Source organism: Mustelus asterias, chromosome 6 (assembly GCF_964213995.1).
Source record: "Mustelus asterias chromosome 6, sMusAst1.hap1.1, whole genome shotgun sequence".
In the NCBI taxonomy this organism is placed as follows: domain Eukaryota; kingdom Metazoa; phylum Chordata; class Chondrichthyes; order Carcharhiniformes; family Triakidae; genus Mustelus; species Mustelus asterias.
Genome location: NC_135806.1, coordinates 121,228,255 through 121,246,493, shown reverse-complemented (window position 1 = coordinate 121,246,493; position 18,239 = coordinate 121,228,255). Strand labels below are relative to the sequence as shown.

At 46.4% G+C, this 18,239-nt stretch overlaps 1 protein-coding gene across 3 annotated transcripts in view; it reads left to right on the top strand.

Moving 5' to 3' along the window:
- The window catches only part of LOC144495136 (protein WWC2-like), a 240,392-nt gene that overhangs the window by 148,559 nt on the left and 73,594 nt on the right, over positions 1-18,239 (top strand). For all 3 annotated transcript variants that reach the window (XM_078215083.1, XM_078215084.1, XM_078215085.1), the window contains exons 4-6: positions 5,631-5,707; positions 7,453-7,532; positions 16,512-16,641. In XM_078215083.1, coding sequence (XP_078071209.1) covers positions 5,631-5,707; positions 7,453-7,532; positions 16,512-16,641 — 287 coding nt within the window. The remainder of the gene's footprint in view (positions 1-5,630; positions 5,708-7,452; positions 7,533-16,511; positions 16,642-18,239) is intronic.

The window sequence follows — 18,239 nt, the reverse complement described above, 5'->3', positions numbered from 1 at the left end:
GTGGGTTTTCCTCCTGTGGGGAACAGAAGTCCCATCTCCAGAAGATTAACGATCCTCGGGATCCTCACCATCCGAAAAATCCTGCCCAGTGGGTTGTTGGTTTAATTTGGGCTGTTGACACTTTTTCCATCTTACAGCATTGAGGAAGCTATAGATAATTGTCCTGTACTATATTACACAATCGCATGGGACTGCATCTTATGTTACACAACTGTGTGTAGTGCAGATAGGTACCTGGCCAGTATCACATGACGGTGCAGGACTGCAGTTACTTTTCTTATATTGGAGGACTGTGTGGGGCTGCAGGTACTTATCCTGTATTCTAGCACTGAGATACGACAGGTGTGTAGTACCAGTGATCTGCTTAAGGGCAGATCCTCTGCTAATTTTTCCAGGCCTCGTGGCCTTACACTTAAATCTTTCATTGCTCATAGGAGCCTTCAATGATAAATTTCAAATTATCTAACGTCATCATTCTCTTTCTCCCTCTTGGGGGGCAATTCTCCCAAAAAAGCTCTGGAAACCCATGCAGACACGGGGAGAATGTGCAAACTGTGCACTGACAGCGACCCGAGGCCGGAATTGAACCTGGGTCCCTGGCGCTGTGAGGCGTCGATGGTAGTCATGATGTGGAGATGCCGGCGTTGGACTGGGGTAAACACAGTAAGGAGTCTTAACAACACCAGGTTAAAGTCCAACATTGGACTTTAACCTGGCGTTGTTAGACTCCTTGCTGTGAGGCAGCAGTGCTAACCACTGTGCCATCGTTATCTTCAACTCCCTTGGATTCCAGAGAGAGAAAATGAATGGACAAAATGGACATGTGCATGAATGTTGGCGAATGCAGGTTTGGGTTGAACTGCCATGTCCATTAGGATGGATTTGCCTCCTGATCCTTGCTCAGGGACGACTAATAGCTCACAAGGAGAAGTAGCAAAGAGTGTCTGAAGCTCTCGGAGCATGAAGTGAAAACACTTTAAGGAGGGGGGGGGGAAACAAGGAATGGAAAAAATAGCGCATGATTTGATTGTGCCAAACCCTCATGTCATGCTGAATTAATTCACACATTTCAGTTAGTGAAGATGCCCTGGTGTCTTGTACTGTTGCACTGTTCATGTTGTGTATTTGCACCAAATCAACAACTGCTGAAGATAAAATAAAATCTAAAGATTCAATGGCGGAGCCAGCTCGAAGGGCCGAATGGCCTACTCCTCCTTGTTTCTATCAAGTGTCAAAGTTAAAGTTTTATTTATTAGTGTCACAAGTTGGTTTACATTGACACCGCAATGAAGTTACTGTCAAAATCCCCTAGTCGCCACACCCCAGCATCTGTTCGGGTACACTGAGGGGGAATTTAGTACGGCCAATGCACTTAACCAGCACGTCTTTCGGACCGTGGGAGGAAACCGGAGCACCCGGAGGAAACCCACACAGGCACGGGGAGAATGTGCAGACTCCGCACAGACAGTGACCCAAACCAGGAATCAAACCCAGGTCCCTGGCGCTGTGAGGCTGCAGTGCTAACCACTGTGCCTCCGGGCCGCCCCCACTGAATGTTCCCCAACGTACGCCCCCAAATTTATATTCGTACAACCAAGAATGTGTTGTATTCCATTGGAAACGACTGAGAAAAATTAGCAGGGAGGCGCAGTTAATTCAAATCCCATCAGCTTCTATTTTCTCAAGATGGCCTGTGTAAATGTGCTTTATGAGTCTCCAGTTGGTAATAAAATGCCTGAGCTACATTCCTTAAAATGATCCATTATTCTCGGAGGGAGAAAGGCACATTAGTCTGCTGGTAATGGAATTGTCCGCTGTCTGGTGATTGATATTGAAGTTGAACTTAAGTCTTGTTCTCAATGCTTTGTCGGTACTTGGAGAATGCCTTTCTTTCTTGAAGCAAGAATACATCATTCACAATGGTCCAGGAGCAAAAATGGGAATCAATTTTTAAGGTTTGCATTGGCAGCTGGGTTCTAATGAAAGGCATACATTATCTGTCACATGTAATTGTGATCTATTGGTTTTCAACTCAGTCCCAGTACAATAGGGAAAGCCATCTAATGCCAAAGGAAAGTGATTAGGCTCTCTCCTGTTGAAGATGGTCATTGTTTGACAGTTGCCTGGTCTTAAAGTCACCTGTCTCTTATTAGCCCAAGCCACAATGTTTTTGGCGACCTGATGTAAGTAGGTGTGGCTTGCTTCATTGAATCATACAGCGCAGTAGAGGCCCTTCGGCCCATCGAGTCTGCACCGACACATTTGAAACACCTGAACTCCCACCTAATCCCATCTGCCAGCCCTTGGCCCATAGCCCTGAATGTTATGATGTACCAAGTGCTCATCGAGATACTTTTTAAAGGATGTGAGGCAACCCGCCTCCACCACCCTCCCAGGCAGCGCATTCCAGACCATCATCACCCTCTGGGTAAAAAAGCTTTTCCTCACATCTCCCTTAAACCTCCTGCACCTCACCTCGAACCTATGTCCTCTCGTGACTGACCGTTCAACTAAGGGGCAGCTGCTCCTCATCCACTCTGTCCATGTCCCTCACAATCATGTATACCTCGATCAGGTCGTCCCTCAGTCTTTGCTCCAACGAAAACAACCCAAGCCTACCCAACCTCTCTTCATAACTTAAATGTTCATCCCAGACAGCATCCTGGTGAATCTCCTCTGCACCCTCTCCAGTGCAATCACATCCTTCCTATAATGTGGTGACCAGAACTGCACACAGTACTCCAGCTGTGGCCTCACCAAAGTTCTGTACAATTCCAACACAACCTCCCTGCTTTTGTAATCTATGCCTCAATTGATAAAGGCAAGTGTCCCATATGCCTTTTCTACCCACTAACATGTCCTCCCGCCTTCAGAGATCTGTGGACAAACACGCAAAGGTCCCTTTGTCCCACAGAACTTCCTATTGCCCTACCAATCACTGAGTACTTCCTTGTCAAATTACTCCTTCCAAAGTGTATCACCTCCACGTTTCAGGGTTAAATTCCATCTGCCCATTTGACCATTCTGTCTATATTTTCTTGTAGCCCAAGACACTCAACCTCACTGCTAACCACCCGGCCAACTATTATTCATTATTGAAGGATTACAAATGGAGCTGAAGTTTGTAAAACCAGTACCAAACCACTTCACCTCTGACCTTATGATGGAGACAAGTAATTGATCACAATTAAGCCAAGAACGCACCCCTGAGGAAGTCTTTCTGTGGCTGAGATGATTGATCTCCACCAATCACAAGTATCTTTCTTTATGTCAGATATGTCTTCAGCCAAGGAAAAGGTTTCCCCCTGATCCCGAATGCTCCAATTTGACGAGGGCTCTTTGGTGTTACATTAAGTCACCATGCTGCTTTGAGGACAAGGGCAGTCAACCTCACCTCACCTCTAGATGTCAACTCCATATTCAAATTAAGTTGCTGATGCCTCTTTTGGTGACTCTTTTTGTTGGCACTGTTTTTAAGATGGCGGCGGTTTGAGAGAGGGCTCCATGCAGTCGGGGAAATGAAGCCTCCAGAGCAGCAATCGGTTGTGCAGGAGCAGCCCGGTTCAGCATGACGATATTAGCTGTAACTCGGGGGGGGGGGGGGGGGGTTGTTGTCCAGTGCACTGCTCATTCCACTCCATATTCAACAGGGGGCTTTTGGACAGGAGTACCTCTGTGCAAGGGTGGGCTGGGCCAGCAAAACCTATTAGTCTCCTAGACCTGAGGAGCAGCAGGAGTTCAAAGATGGCCGGATGTCGGCTGTCAGCATGTATCTATCTGGAATCAGCGAATGACCCAAACCACTGCATTTTGCCTCCTCTTCCTTCCCAGCAGGCCACCAATGCCTGATCCAGGAGGATATTTTTGATTTAATATGATTTGATTTATTATTGTCACATGTATTCCTATACAGTAAAAAGTATTATTTCTTGCGTGCTATACAGATTAAGCATACCGTTCATAGAGAAGGAAAGGAGAGTGTGCAGAATCTGGTGTTTCAGTCATAGCTAGGGTGTAGAGAAAGATCAACTTAATGCGAGGTAGGTCCATTCAAAATCTGATGGTAGCAGGGAAGAAGCTGTTCTTGAGTCGGTTGGTACGTGTCCTCAGACTTTTGTATCTTTTTCCCGACGGAAGAAGGTGGAAGAGAGAATGTCCGGGGTGCGTGGGGTCCTTAATTTTGCTGGCTGCTTTGCCGAGGCAGCGGGAAGTGTCAAAAGAGTAAATGGGTGGGAGGCAGTTTTGAGTGACGGACTGGGCTTCGTTTACGATTCTTTATAGTTCCTTGCGGTCTTGGGCAGAACAGGAGCCATACCAAGCTGTGATACAACCAGAAAGAATGCTTTCTATGGTGCATCTGTAAAAGTTGCTGAGAGTTGTAGTGTACATACCAAATTTCGCCAAATATTGTATCTGTGCTGAGGGTAACGTTTGAAATCCTACGGTTCTCTTTCTCTATTTTCCCTCTCTTTATAGCTATGATGTTGGTGCTACACTACAGCAACACAGATTGTTGTATTGCTGATGTGATTCTCAATTCTTTATTTTGGTTCTGCCTAAGCAATTTCACCCGCAGTAGATTTCCACTGGGACAATAAAAGAGTATTGATTGATTGATTTTGGTCGATTGATTATTGATTGACTCGTTTGAAGTAGGAAAAGGAGATCTTATCGTTGCAATTAAGCTGGTGGAAAACCCTGGCCTTTGAATCCAAAACAACTTGTTATGTGCCAAACTCAGTGCTACCATGTTCCCATGTGAGGAACCATACTCAAAAGTAGCATGGGTTGGAGAAATTGATATTTTGACCAGCTGCCCATTTGACCATGGCTTTTCACTGGCCGCATGAGACCATAATTGGTATTATTAGTCCCCTTATCGCCATGTATGCAACTCCGCACACTACAGATTATGACATGAATCTAATGAATGATGGAACTGATATCATCATTGTGTTCTGGTAACAATACTCCCAGACAATGTGCTGACACACTGCTTATTGATGTGATACATATTATGCATTGCTGGCCATGAGTTCAGACTTGCTATTCCTCACCTGATGAATAATTGTCATGCTTTAGTGTCAGATAATAGGCAGAGCAGGGGGCACATGCCTTCCCAGTACAGTTGACCTCAGTGCTGGCAAGGCACGGAGGCACAAATTCAATCAGGGTTTATGCTCCTGATTGCTTTCTCAAGGTGAAACTTGAACGGGTGCATGCAACAAGTGTATCACCTACACTTTGGATGAGGTGGCTAAGAAACTGTGGCTGGAATTCTCTGGGCACATTGGTGATGGTTTGGAAGGTAGGAAGGTTGGTAGAATAGTGTAGGAAGGTGTGGGTTAACTCTAACCCTAACCTCTTCTCACCGCCTTGCCATCTTGTTAGCGGCAGGAAAATTAGAAACTGTGCTGCCAGCCAGGCACCCAGTAGAGCTACGTGAGTGACCCAGTAAGGGCCACTTCTCATCTCCATGGGTGTTTTGCCTACATTGAGTGCCTACACTGATTTACAAAGAATGTGACAAAGGATGTGAAAGTAGAGTAAGATATCCTTCTGCTAAGTGGAACTTTATGAGTAAAGTTACAATTTCCATAACAAACTTATTTTTACTGTTTATTTTGCAGTGTTCTCAGGGTCTTCATCGAGCACAAAGTATGATCCTGATATCCTTAAAGCAGAGATATCGACCACAAAGGTTCGGGTAAGAATAACAGACAATTTGAACAGAGGCTTCACTGAGGCGGCCATTTCAAACCTTGCTATTTTAATTAGTTTGGCTGACGTTTTATAGGCTCCAGTTCAAAAATGTTTCAGCGTTTAGCTTTTGGCTTCTTGACTTTCGGTAACCTGAGATATTCCATCAAATCTCCAAAACACTTTTCACCTGTTTCCCAGAAGGTTTAAATATTCCCAGGAGAAAATGTTCTGGATGAGTTCCACATGTGTCATTTACCTGGCAGGGGCCTCTTGTACAGTTTGCATTGACACGGACAGAGATGTGATTAGAGCAGGGTACCACCCTCCATTCCCCCAATCCCCAGCAGGTAAAATATGGCAGGTAGCCAGCCCACCACCTTGCCACCCATCCCTCAGCTGACCCCAAAATACTCTAGGTGAGCAAGCACTGAAGTTGTCATGTGTAAATAAATGAAGAAAAGTCAATCAGTTTTGTCAGCAAGCCTTTTGACCAGGATTATAAGCTGGCCGTGCCTAGCAGGCTGTTTTTCTAGCAAGCATGAAAAAAAGGCAGGAAGGCACAAGCACCTCATTTGGGGGGTGCCAAGTGTGCATTGGGAACACTCCACCCCCGCCCCAATACCAAGATGTCAGCCCTCCCCCAGTTTCTTCCTCGCTGCCTATCCTCCAAAACCCAGCCCCCCCAAACAACCCACTCCAAAACCCAACCTCTCCCAGCCTCTCCAAAACACAGCCTCCCCCAACTTCTCCAAAACCCAGCCCCCCCAAACAACCCTCTCCAAAACCCAGCCTCCCCCAACTTCTCCAAAACCCAGCCCCTCCTCCCTCCCACCAACTTCTCCCCCTTCTGCTGGGCTTTCAAACCCATCCTCGCTCTAAAAGCCCAGAACCTACCTGGTTCTGGCAGCCCTCCCGCCTTCTGCGTGCTCCTTCTTGCAGTTCCGGCAGTGCCCACAACTGAGCTGTAGCGCTGCCAGGTTGCTACAGCCCCCGGCCAATCAGAGTCCCACCCTTGCCTTGCTGAGCATGTAATGGATGCCCAGGCTGGGATTCTTTCTGGTGGCTTGGCGACCGGCCGAATCTCCTGCCGGAGAGGATGAGAGGCGGGCAGTCCACCTCTTGTAAAATCCAGTGAGACAAATGATATATGCATGCTATAATTTGACCTGAACCATTTATTTAACATGCCTGACCCCAGATTACTCCCTCTCAATCAATAGAGGCGTTAACCAATTGAAAACAAATGGCCTGACATCTTCTTAAACGAGAAAAATTGATTTATATATCGGATTTAAGTTACAAGAACAAATGCAGCAATGCTGCATTTCTCAAGGGTAGAGGTGACTGAAGGGATCAGAAATAGAGCTGCAGCACAATCCTCCCACTTCTCCAAACCCTGCTCCCTTCAAACATGGCGTCCTGCTCGGAGCGAGTGAATCTACCCAGAGTATACTTTCTTCATTGATATGCATATATGATATATTGATTCACTGAGTTTGTTGGCAGGGTTGTACATGCCAGTGAGGCGAAAGTATTGTGCTATGTGCAATCCAGAGGACATTTAGGAGTCGGGAGGTGGGCTGGTGTGCTTTCCAGTTCCTTTGAGGGAAGGCTGTTCTTGTCCATAGAAGTGTGGAAGTAGTCATGAAAAGGGGGTCATGTTTATGACAGGAAGGATGTCCAGGCTGTCTGATACACCCGGTTTTATTTTCTCTAGCTAAAGCCTGTTTTTAATCTGTTCCTCCACAGGTAAACAAGCTGAAGAGAGAACTTTCCCAGATGAAGCAAGAACTGTTGTACAAAGAGCAAGGGTTTGAAACCCTCCAAGAGTAAGTTCCTAAGACCAGGCTTGAAGCAATGTGTAATCATCTTAAAGCCGCCTCTCCATTTTGGGGAATCTTCCTCCTCCTTCTGGTACCGTGCCCTAAGAGGGCATTGGTGACCCCGGGCTTCCATCAGATTGGCGCATTATTATCTTTGGTTTGCCGTTGCCTTCTGCAGAATGACAGGAAACTCTACTGCCCTTTGTTACCTGCCATCAGGCTTATTGGAAGGGTTTACAGGTTGATAATCAGCCTATTTGGCCACATTACATACTTGCCTCCCATGGCCATCAAGTCCCGAAGTGTGACTTGAACCCAGAGCTTCCGGCCCTGAGGTAGGAAAGCTCCCCACTGTGCCACAAAACCTGTCTTTAGGTAACTACAAACACGAAAAGCAACTTGAAGCTGATGTACTGGATGTTCCGAGAGGCAGAGCCGTAAAGGTTTTCACTGAGGATTCTGCACATGACAAGTTGTCAATCACAAGGTGGCTAAACACACAGGGCAGTTCCTTAAGGAGAAATCTCATGTGGGGCAGGGGAGTAGGTTCCCTGCCAATTCTCAGCTGAATAAAGGTGGAATCTAAAAACAGAGAGACCTAAACATTCAGAGAAGTTGCTTCAAAATGGAGTACTGATGTTTTACAAAATAACCAATAGTCAGCGTCCTAAAAACTAACTTGTAGATAACAAATTCTGTCTTCCTTAGACCCCCCCAATGTGAAATCGGACTTGATATCACATTTCACAGTAAATAGGCACCACATGTGGAGAGTCAGCTATCTAAATGGTGATAAAAAATACTAAAACCTATAGCATCTGGATGCACATCATGTGCTGCAAATTGGTACTGGAATTACACTGAGATACAGTGACTGTCATTAACTAGACAGACCTCCAGGGTTGGCTGTGAGCTCGCTGTGGCACGGTGGCACAGTGGTTAGCATTGTTGCCTCACAGTGGCAAAGACCCGGGTTCAATTCCTGACTTGGGTCACTGTCTGTGCGGAGTCTGCACGTTCTCCCCGTGTCTGCGTGGGTTTCCTCCGGTTTCCTCCCACAGTCTGAAAGACGTGCTGGTTAGGTGCTTTCACTGTGTTAAATTCTCCCTCAGTGTACCCGAACAGGCACCGGGAGTGTGGTGACCAGGGGATTTTCACAGTAACTTCATTGCAGTGTCAATGTAAGCCTACTTGTGACAATAATAAATAAACTTTAAGTTCCTACTTTTAGTTTAAAAGAGCTAAAGAGTTAAGCGATGTACATTGAAACAAATATAAAATTGAGCTGCGCTCAACATATTGACAGGAATGGCCTGGCTGTTCTCGCCAGTGGGATCGTCCAGTCCCGCCGACAGCGAATCACCACCACCTCCGCCGCGGCGAAACCCACCGCAGGAAGTGAGGAAAATCCCGTCCAGTGTCAAACACGTTCCGACTGAAAATTCACCCTGAGAACAGATATCCCATAGACTTCCGGTGAATCTGTACACCGCCTGTGCATCATTGTTGGAATGCTGGTGGCGGAATGGCTTAACCTAGCCTTGCTAAAATAAGCATGTTCTGCATTTGATTTATGTCATAGTGTTCAAACAGAAATCATTGCACTTTACTGTCCTGCAGTTCATTTGCTATCACATGGACAATTGGCAGGGTGTTAGTAAAAAGACTTCCATTTATTATATCTCCCTAAAACATCCCAAAGCACTTGAGATACAATGCTTTATTTTGTAGAGCAGTCGCTGGCATTGCATAAGTGAATATGATAGCTATTTTACGTACAGCCAGAACACATTAGTATCAGTGAGTTGAATGACTAGGTAATTTATTTTTGATGCTGCTGGCTGGGGGGGGATGAGGGGTAGGGAGAGGGGGATAATGGCCACAACATCAGGAGAATTCCTCTCTCTCCTTAAGGTATTGCTGCGTGATCTTCGACGTCCATCTTAATCACTAGACCCGACAGATGGGACCTCAGTTTAACGCACTCATCAGCTGTTATAAGACAAGTCAAGCAGTGTTTGATTTTACCCTTGGAACACATTTTAAAAGTCACCCTGTTCTCTGTGTTTTTGACTTTTGGTTTCTGTGAGACTCTGCCTCCAGACCTCCTCTTATGACTGTCAGTGTCAGTGTGTGTGTCTGATTAACTGATCTAAAGAGTATGAATGCCAATTTGCCTTCTCACATCCGACATTCCAACAACCTGTCCAGCCCAGTCACAGAAGTACACGCAAATTCCCTTATTCCCTCAAACTGAAACCTGCAATCCCACTGAAGTTTTTAAAGTTTATTTATTAGTGTCACAAGTAGGCTTACATTAACACTGCAATGAAGTTACTGTGAAAATCCCCTAGTCGCCACACTCCGGCGCCTGTTCGGGTACACTGAGGGAGAATTTAGCCTGGCCAATGCACCCTAACCAGCACGTCTTTCGGACTGTTGGAGGAAACCAGAGCACCCGGAGGCAACCCACACGGTCACGAGGAGAATGTGCAGACTCCGCACAGGCAGTGACCCCAAGCCGGGAATCAAACCTGGGTCCCTGGCGCTGTGAGACAGCAGTGCTAACCACTGTGCCACCATGCTGTGACTGGATGCTCTGTGGCAAATAATTTTTGCTTCGTTTTATTGCTCTGGGGAGACGAGGACGAAAGAGAGATTTGGCATGAAAAGTAAAACCGTAGTAAAAGTGTAACAATTATGCATGAACTGGTTAAAGTTTAGTCAGACAGATTGTTTTTATTATATCTCTTGAACAATGGTGTATTGTTAAAAATGGTTTGCTTGCTGGCAATTTTGATTGGAATCCAAAATATGTTTGGGCAATAGTCAACAAAATACCACAGGGAAACAATGGACAGTTGTGTTAGCCATTTGCAGGTCAGGCTTTGGTTTTCGCATTACACCTAATGCTGAAAGTTATTGCAAAACAAACCAATTTGTGCACTCACAAAGAGTCCTCACATTACCATTTACTATCTTCCTGCTCTGGATGTCACAGCCGTACTTTCAATTTTACCAAACCAGTAGGGCTTGAAGCTCTTGCCTCTAAGACTGTTCAGGCGTACCACGTTGTCCAAAGCAGGTCGAGCTTTTCAGTTATTTCGAAGTAGCTTATTGGGAAGCAAGAATTTAAATCATAGAACCCCTACAGTGCAGAAGAGGCCATTTGGCCCATCGAGTCTGTGTGGCGGTTGCATGTTCTCCCCGTGTCTATGTGTGTTTCCTCCGGGTGCTCTGGTTTCCTCCCACACTCCAAAGATTTGATTTGATTTATTATTGTCACATGTATTAGTATACAGTAAAAAAGTATTGTTTCTTGCGCGCTATACAGACAAAGCATACCGTTCATGGAGAAGGAAAGGAGAGAGTGCAGAATGTAGTGTTACAGTCATAGCTAGGGTGTAGAGAAAGATCAGCTTAGTGCGAGGTAGTTCCATTCAAAAGTCTGATGGCAGCAGGGAAGATATGTGGGTTCGGTAGATTGGCCATGCTAAATTGCCCCTTAGTGACAGGGGATTTGCAGCGTAAATACATTGGGTTACAGAGATAGGGTGCGGAGGCGGGGGGGCGGGGGGGTTGGGATTGTTGTCAGTGCAGGCTCGGTGGGTCAAATAGCCTCCTTCTGCACTGTAGGGATTCTATGATTCTACGAGTCTGCACCAACCGGCGCTGTGAAGCAGAGGTGCTAACCACTGTGCCACCCATACAATGCATGGACTAACAAGACATAAAATGAAACATACATGTGACAGGTGGGAGTGAGTTTACCAGTCCTGGAAGGCAAAAGGACGACTAATGTAGAGTGAGCGTTGGTCTTTGTCGCCGTCAGCTGGTGGTGGCAGCCCCTTTCTGCTTCCTTACCAATGTCATAGGAAGTTCTTCTCCAGTCAGCTTCTGTCTGAGGTTGGTTGCAGTCACTTTGACAAACTCTTTCCTGTCAAAAGTCATCTTTTTTCTCTCTCAGGGAACCCCTTTTAAACTTTACTCAGGTTTACATATAGGCTATGAGATATAACCATATCGGGATTGTATGTGCTGGAGACATATCCTTGGCAGAGATAACTGACCTGTGCTGTGTTTTTTCATCCAGCAAGATCCCTAAGATTTCTGCAATATTCAATAAATATCTTAAGATTTTACAAGGTTATTAGACAGTGATTTCTTACCCAGTGAAAGCCTGTGACAAAACACCACCCTAGTGGGCAGTTCTCCATCTGTTAGGAACATAGGAATTGCTAGCCCAAAAAGGCAGTAAGTGTCTGACAATAGTTTTCCTTCTAACATCTTGGTATTCATATGATGCAACAGGAATTGAGCTATTAACTAACCGTCGTTGTCCATCTCTTCTCACATAATCTACAGAAGACCCAGATATGGAGCAATGAAACCACCCCCTCCCTCTGGTGAAGAACGTTGGGTACCACTGGTCAAAGTCACCAGTTGCTTCTCATTATTCCATACATCAGCTCATATATTGCTCATGCACTGTATCCCTAGCTAATATTTTTTCTGAAAGATAGCTACATTTGAGTCAATTAATACTATCTCCTCCCACAACTCCTGTGGGAGTTGTTCCATAGATTTACCACTCACTCACTCACTCACTCATTCGCTAACTCACTCACTCACTCCTAACTCACTCACTCATTCACCCCTCACTCACTCACTCACCCACTCATTCACTCCTCTCACTCATTCATTAACTCACTCATTCACTCCTCACTCATTCACTCGCTCACCACTCATTCCATAGAACCATAGAAAATTACAGCTCAGAAACAGGCCTTTTGGCCCTTCTTGTCTGTGCCGAACCATTTTTTGCCTAGTCCCACTGACCTGCACTTGAACCATATCCCTCCACACCCCTCTCATCCATGAACCCGTCCAAGTTTTTCTTAAATGTTAAAAGTTTACCACTTTATCCGGCAGCTCATTCCACACTCCCACCACTCTCTGCGTGAAGAAGCCCCCCCTAATATTCCCTTTAAACTTTTCTCCTTTCACCCTTTACCCATGCCCTCTGGTTTTTTTTTCTCCTCACTCCTCACTCCTTCACTCCTCACTCACTCACACTCCTCACTCACTCATTCATTTGCTAACTCACTCATTCACTCTTCACTCATTCAATCACTCACCATTCATTCACTCCTCACTCACTCACTCTGACTCATTCGCTAACTCGCTCACCTCACTTGCTCACTTGCTCACTCACTCGCTCATTCGCTAACCCACTCATTCACTCCTCACTCACTCCTCACTCACTCACTCACTCACATACAGAATGGCCTTGATATTAACCCTGGTGGGTGGCAATTGGAAGGAGTTAAACAATGAAATGAATGGGGCGAGACTCCCCATGTTCTGCTGCCATTTTCACAGTGTTGGATAGTGAGTGGGTTATCTGTGCAGCTGGCCGTGAGCTCAATACCTTTTATTGTTAGAAAAAAGAGAAAGTGTTCAAAGTGACAGAAACAGTTAGTGTTTTGAGGAAGCCATTGCATCACAGAAAGCATTATTATACCTCACTCAGTTCAGGAGATTCATGCCTTCAACCTGTGACACGGCATCATAGATTCTTTCAGTATATGTCATGTTAATGATCATAGAATCCCTACAGTGTAGAAGGAGGCCATTTGGCACATCGAGCCTGCACTGTCAACATTCCCACCCGGGCCCTATCCCCGTAACCCCACATATTTACCCTGCTAATCCCCCTAACACCAAGGGGCAATTGGGCATGGCCAATCAACCTAACCTGCACATCTTTGGACAGTGGGAGGAAACCAGAGCACCGGGAGGAAACCCATGCAGACATGGGGAGAATGTGCAGACTCCACACAGATAGACACCCATGGCTGGAATTGAACCTGGCTCCCTGGCGCTGTGAGCCAGCAGTGATAACCATTGTGCCACCGTGCTGCCGATCTTCGTCCTAGGTATACTGAGTATTGCTACTGAAGTTTGAACTGGTGCAAAACAAACCCAAAAAGAGAACCTGCCCAACCTACATTGACTTCACATTACAAGTCATTGCAGGAACTCTCTAACTCAAGTTTAGGTGCCTGCAGCTGAGTTATCCTGGATGATACTTCAACAGGAAAAAGAGAAAGAATTGTATTTATCGAGTTCCTTCTTAATTCATTTACGGGATGTGGGCATCACTGACTAGGCCAGCACTTACTGCATATCTCTAATTGTTAGTGAGCTGCCTTCTTGAACCGCTGCAGTCTATGTGCAGTCTTTGGGCAGCACAGTGGCACAATGGTTAGCACTGCTGCCTCACAGCGCCAGGGACCCGGGTTCAATGCTGGCCTCAGGTCACTGTCTGCGTGGAGTTTGCACATTCTCCCCGTGTCTGCGTGGGTTTCCTCCAGGAGCTCCGGTTTCCTCCCACAGTCCAAAGATGTGCGGGTTAGGTGGATTGGCCATGCTAAATTGACCCTAGTGCCAGGGGATTAGCAGGATAAATATGTGGGGTTACGGGAATAGGGTCTGGGTGGAATTGTGCTCAGTGCAGACTTGATGGGCCGAATGGCCTCCTTCTGTAATGTAGGGATTCTATAATTCTATGGTGTAGGTACACCTACAGTGCTGTTAGGGAGGGAGTTCCAGGATTTTGACCCAGCATTGGTGAAGGAACAGCAATATAATTCCAAGTCAGCAGGGCAAATGGTTTGGGGGGGAGCTTGCAGGTGGTGATGTTCCCAAATGTCTGCTGCCCTTGTCCTTCTAGAAGTGGCTGAGGGTTTGGAAGGTGCTGTCCAAGGTTCCTTGGTGAGTTACGGCAATGCATCTTGTAGATGGCACAGGCTGCCACTGTGTGTCAGTGGTGGAGGGAATGAATGTTTGTGGATGGGGTGCCAATCAAGCGGGCTGCTTTTTGTCCTGGATGGTGTCAAGCTTCTTGAGTGTTGTTGGAGCTGCACTTCCCCAGTGCCTTATTATTTCCCTCAGATACATCCCAAAGTGCTTCACATTCAATGAAATACTTCTCAGGGCAGCGAGATGGGTTTGATAATCCACATTAGAACCTCACAACAGGAAATATTGGAAGAGGTGCATCATAGATTCATTAGATTGACACTGTGGCCAAAATGTTTTAAGTTATGAGAATTGTTTGTTTGGATAGAACAGATTTGTATTCCCTCAAGTATAGAAGATTAGGGGATGATATTATTGAGGTGTTTAAAGACTGTTCTATACATTACAGGAAGGATGTGGAGGCTTTGGAGAGGGTGCAGAGGAGGTTTACCAGGATGTTGCCTGGTATGGAGGGGAGATCCTATGAGGAGAGGCTGAGGGATTTGGGATTGTTTTCGCTGGAAAGGCGGCGGCTAAGAGGGGATCTTATTGAAACATATAAGATGATTAGAGGTTTAGATAGGGTGGATAGTGATAGCCTTTTTCCTCTGATGGAGAAATCCAGCACGAGGGGGCATGGCTTTAAATTGAGGGGGGGTAGTTATAGAACCGATGTCAGGGGTAGGTTCTTTACCCAGAGGGTGGTGAGGGATTGGAATGCCCTGCCAGCATCAGTAGTAAATGCGCCTAGTTTGGGGGCGTTTAAGAGATCCGTAGATAGGTTCATGGACGAAAAGAAATTGGTTTAGGTTGGAGGGTCACAGTTTTTTTTTTTAACTGGTCGGTGCAACATCGTGGGCCGAAGGGCCTGTTCTGCGCTGTAATGTTCTATGTTCTATGTTCTATTAAAAGGTTTGATAAGCTATCCAGAAAGAAACAATTTCATCTGGGGGGATAATGTTAACATTAGAACTGGACCATTCATCAATGATGTCGGGGAGCATTTCTTCACACAAAGAATAGTGAAAATCTGGAATTCTCTCTCTGTGAAAAGCTGTTGAGGCTGAGGGTCGAGTTGAAACTCTCAAACTATGATTGATAGCTTTTGATTAGGCAAGGGGTATTAAAGAGATCTGGAACTGAGGTGGGTAAACGGAGCTAAGAAACAGATCAGCCATGAACTAATTGAAACATATCAGCTGTGATCTAATCTAATTGAGCAGGCTGGAGAGGATGAGTAGCTTACTCGTGTTTCTAAAGCTCAGTGAGTGTAAATCCCTGAGGTAACAGGAAACAAGGAGTTTGTAGATCCCTCCACCATTTGCTCGATTTTCTTTTTGCCAACTGTCCATCTGTGCGGGCTGTCTATCAGCAAATATGGCAACATACATTCTGCTACCTCAGAAAGGGCCTCCACTTTAAATATCCTCCTTAATTACACTATTGCAAATAATCCAAAAATGTGCAGGATAGGTGGATTGGCCTTGCTAAATTGACCCTAGTGTCGGGGATTAGCAGGTGTAAGTATGTGAGGTTACGGGAATTGGGCTTGGGTGGGATTGTGGTCGATGCAGACTTGATGGGCTGAATGGCCTCCTTCTGCACCATAGGGATTCTGTGATTTATATGAAGACATACTAATCGCAGCACTAACATTTGGTCATTGCAAAATATTAGGTGGGAGGCAATGGCCCAGTGGTACTATCGCTAGACTATTGATCCAGAAACTTAGCTAATGTTCTGGGCACCTGGGTTCGAATCTCGCAACGGCAGGTGGTGGAATTTGAATTCAATAAAAAATATTTGGAATTAACAATCTACTGATGACCCTGAAGTCAATTGTCGGAAAAAACCCATCTGGTTCACTAATGTCCTTTAGGGAAGGAAATCGGTCCCTGGTCGTGGTTTACATGTGACTCCAGGTCCACAGCAATGAGGTTGACTCTTACCTGCCTTCAGGGATGGGCAATAAATGCCCAGCCAGCGATACCTACTTCGCATGAACGAATAAAAAAAATGGTTTAATGACCACACCAAATTAGTGTTGACAAGAGTGTAGCATGAATGCATTACTCATTGTGCTTAAACTGGTGCACCAAGGCAATGCAATTTTTGATTTCTCACCTTGTCGATCTACTCTTCTAAGCTTCAATCAGTCTCTCTCTCTTCATCCTCTTGTAGAATTGATCGGAAGATGTCTGGAGGACAGAGCAGTTACGAACTGAAAGAGGCCAAAGCCATCTTAAGTGAGCTGAAAACCATCAAGAAGGCCATTAGCACAGGAGAAAAAGAGAAACAGGATCTCATGCAGGTATCAGAGAGCGTTTTAAATAGACTTGTGAATTGAAATTTATGTCCAGTGTCCTCACATTTACGAGCAGCTGACTGTCATCTTTTACTTCAGCATATCTTCACGTATATTTTGACAGTTATCTATTGCTCCTTCCATATCGCCGAAATGAACTACTACTCCAGGATTATCCTGAACAACAGAAGAACATCACACACTTTGGGCAGGACTTTCAGGCCGCGCTCACCCCCAAGGCTGGAAAATCCCACCCAAGGTCAACGGACCTCTGCATGGTCTGTGTCCCGCCCGCTACGATTCCCGAGGCGGGCGGGACGGGAAAATTCCGCCCTTTCTCTCCACGAGAAAATGTCTCACCTTATCTCCATAGATATGATAGTATGGGGATAGGGTGGGAGTGGGCCTGACTCGGAGAGTCAATACAGACTCAATGGGCTGAATGGCCTCCTTCTGCACTGTAGGGATTCGATATGTTCCAGTGGTTAGAAACTTTGGAGCCTTTTTACTGTTGCTGGACAGAAGGTCTCACGTCCCCTAAAGACCATTTAAGTGGAAAATTCTAACAATTCCTCCAAATCTTTAGGTTGCTTCTGAGACCCTTGGGGCTGTGTGGGGAACTTCTCGAGCATTTGCTTGGGGCTCCCGCAGGGGCTTTCCTTTCAGGGTGTCCAACAGTGATGGCATGAGAAAAGTGGAGCAGGCAAGGAGAAAAAACTTCTTGATCTTCAGTGAGATACTCATGCTGGAGCTGTCTGAGATGGAGACTCAACAACACCCAGGACATCCACTGGGGGCGGAGAGCTGGTAGAATGGGTCACCAGCGTCATCTCTTTTCTGACAGTGTTATGATCCCCTTGGAGACCAATAACATTTAAAAAGTGATTAAGCTCGATCTCTGGCCAGCCCGGGACCCGCGCAGTGCTGCCTCCCCAAACCCCCATGGCCTGATTGCGACCTCACCCCCGATCTCCAGCCCCTTCCTCCCCAGTAGTGTCATACCCACCCTTCCCCCATCCCCCAGTCCGTCCTGATCGCTGGCCTCCCTCCTGCGCGGAGCAGACCGCGTTGGAAATACAGCACTGGGAGATGATAGTAGGGCGCAAACGCTCATGGGAATCCCGTGAATCGCCCCCTGCGCAATTCTCCCGGCCCACTGTGCTAGAAAATTAGTGCAGCGGAATGGGAGAATGCACTCTCAATGCAGAGTGGCAGCGGGACCCCCCCCACACCTACCGATCGCCCCCTAGGCCCAGCCCCCAAAAGGCCTCGCCTCCTAGGCCCTGCCCCCTTGGCACTGCTTGGTGGGCATTGGCACTTTGCCCCTTGGGCAGTGCCAGGGGCACAGACTTGCACTGCCAGGGTGCCAATGCCCAGGGGGCACTCCCCCCACCACCAACCCCTGGGTGGCCCTGATTGCCCCTTCTTCACTCCAGCAGGGTCGGACTGCTAGCTCCCTGAAAGTGGGGAGCTACTCTAAACCCCGCTAGAGTGAAACACTCTGGCGGGGTGGGAGAGGCGAGGGGGCCCAGAGAATTCAGTCCCAGGTCGGCTAATAGCATTTAAATGATATGTAAAATATCATTATGCTAACCCCACCGATT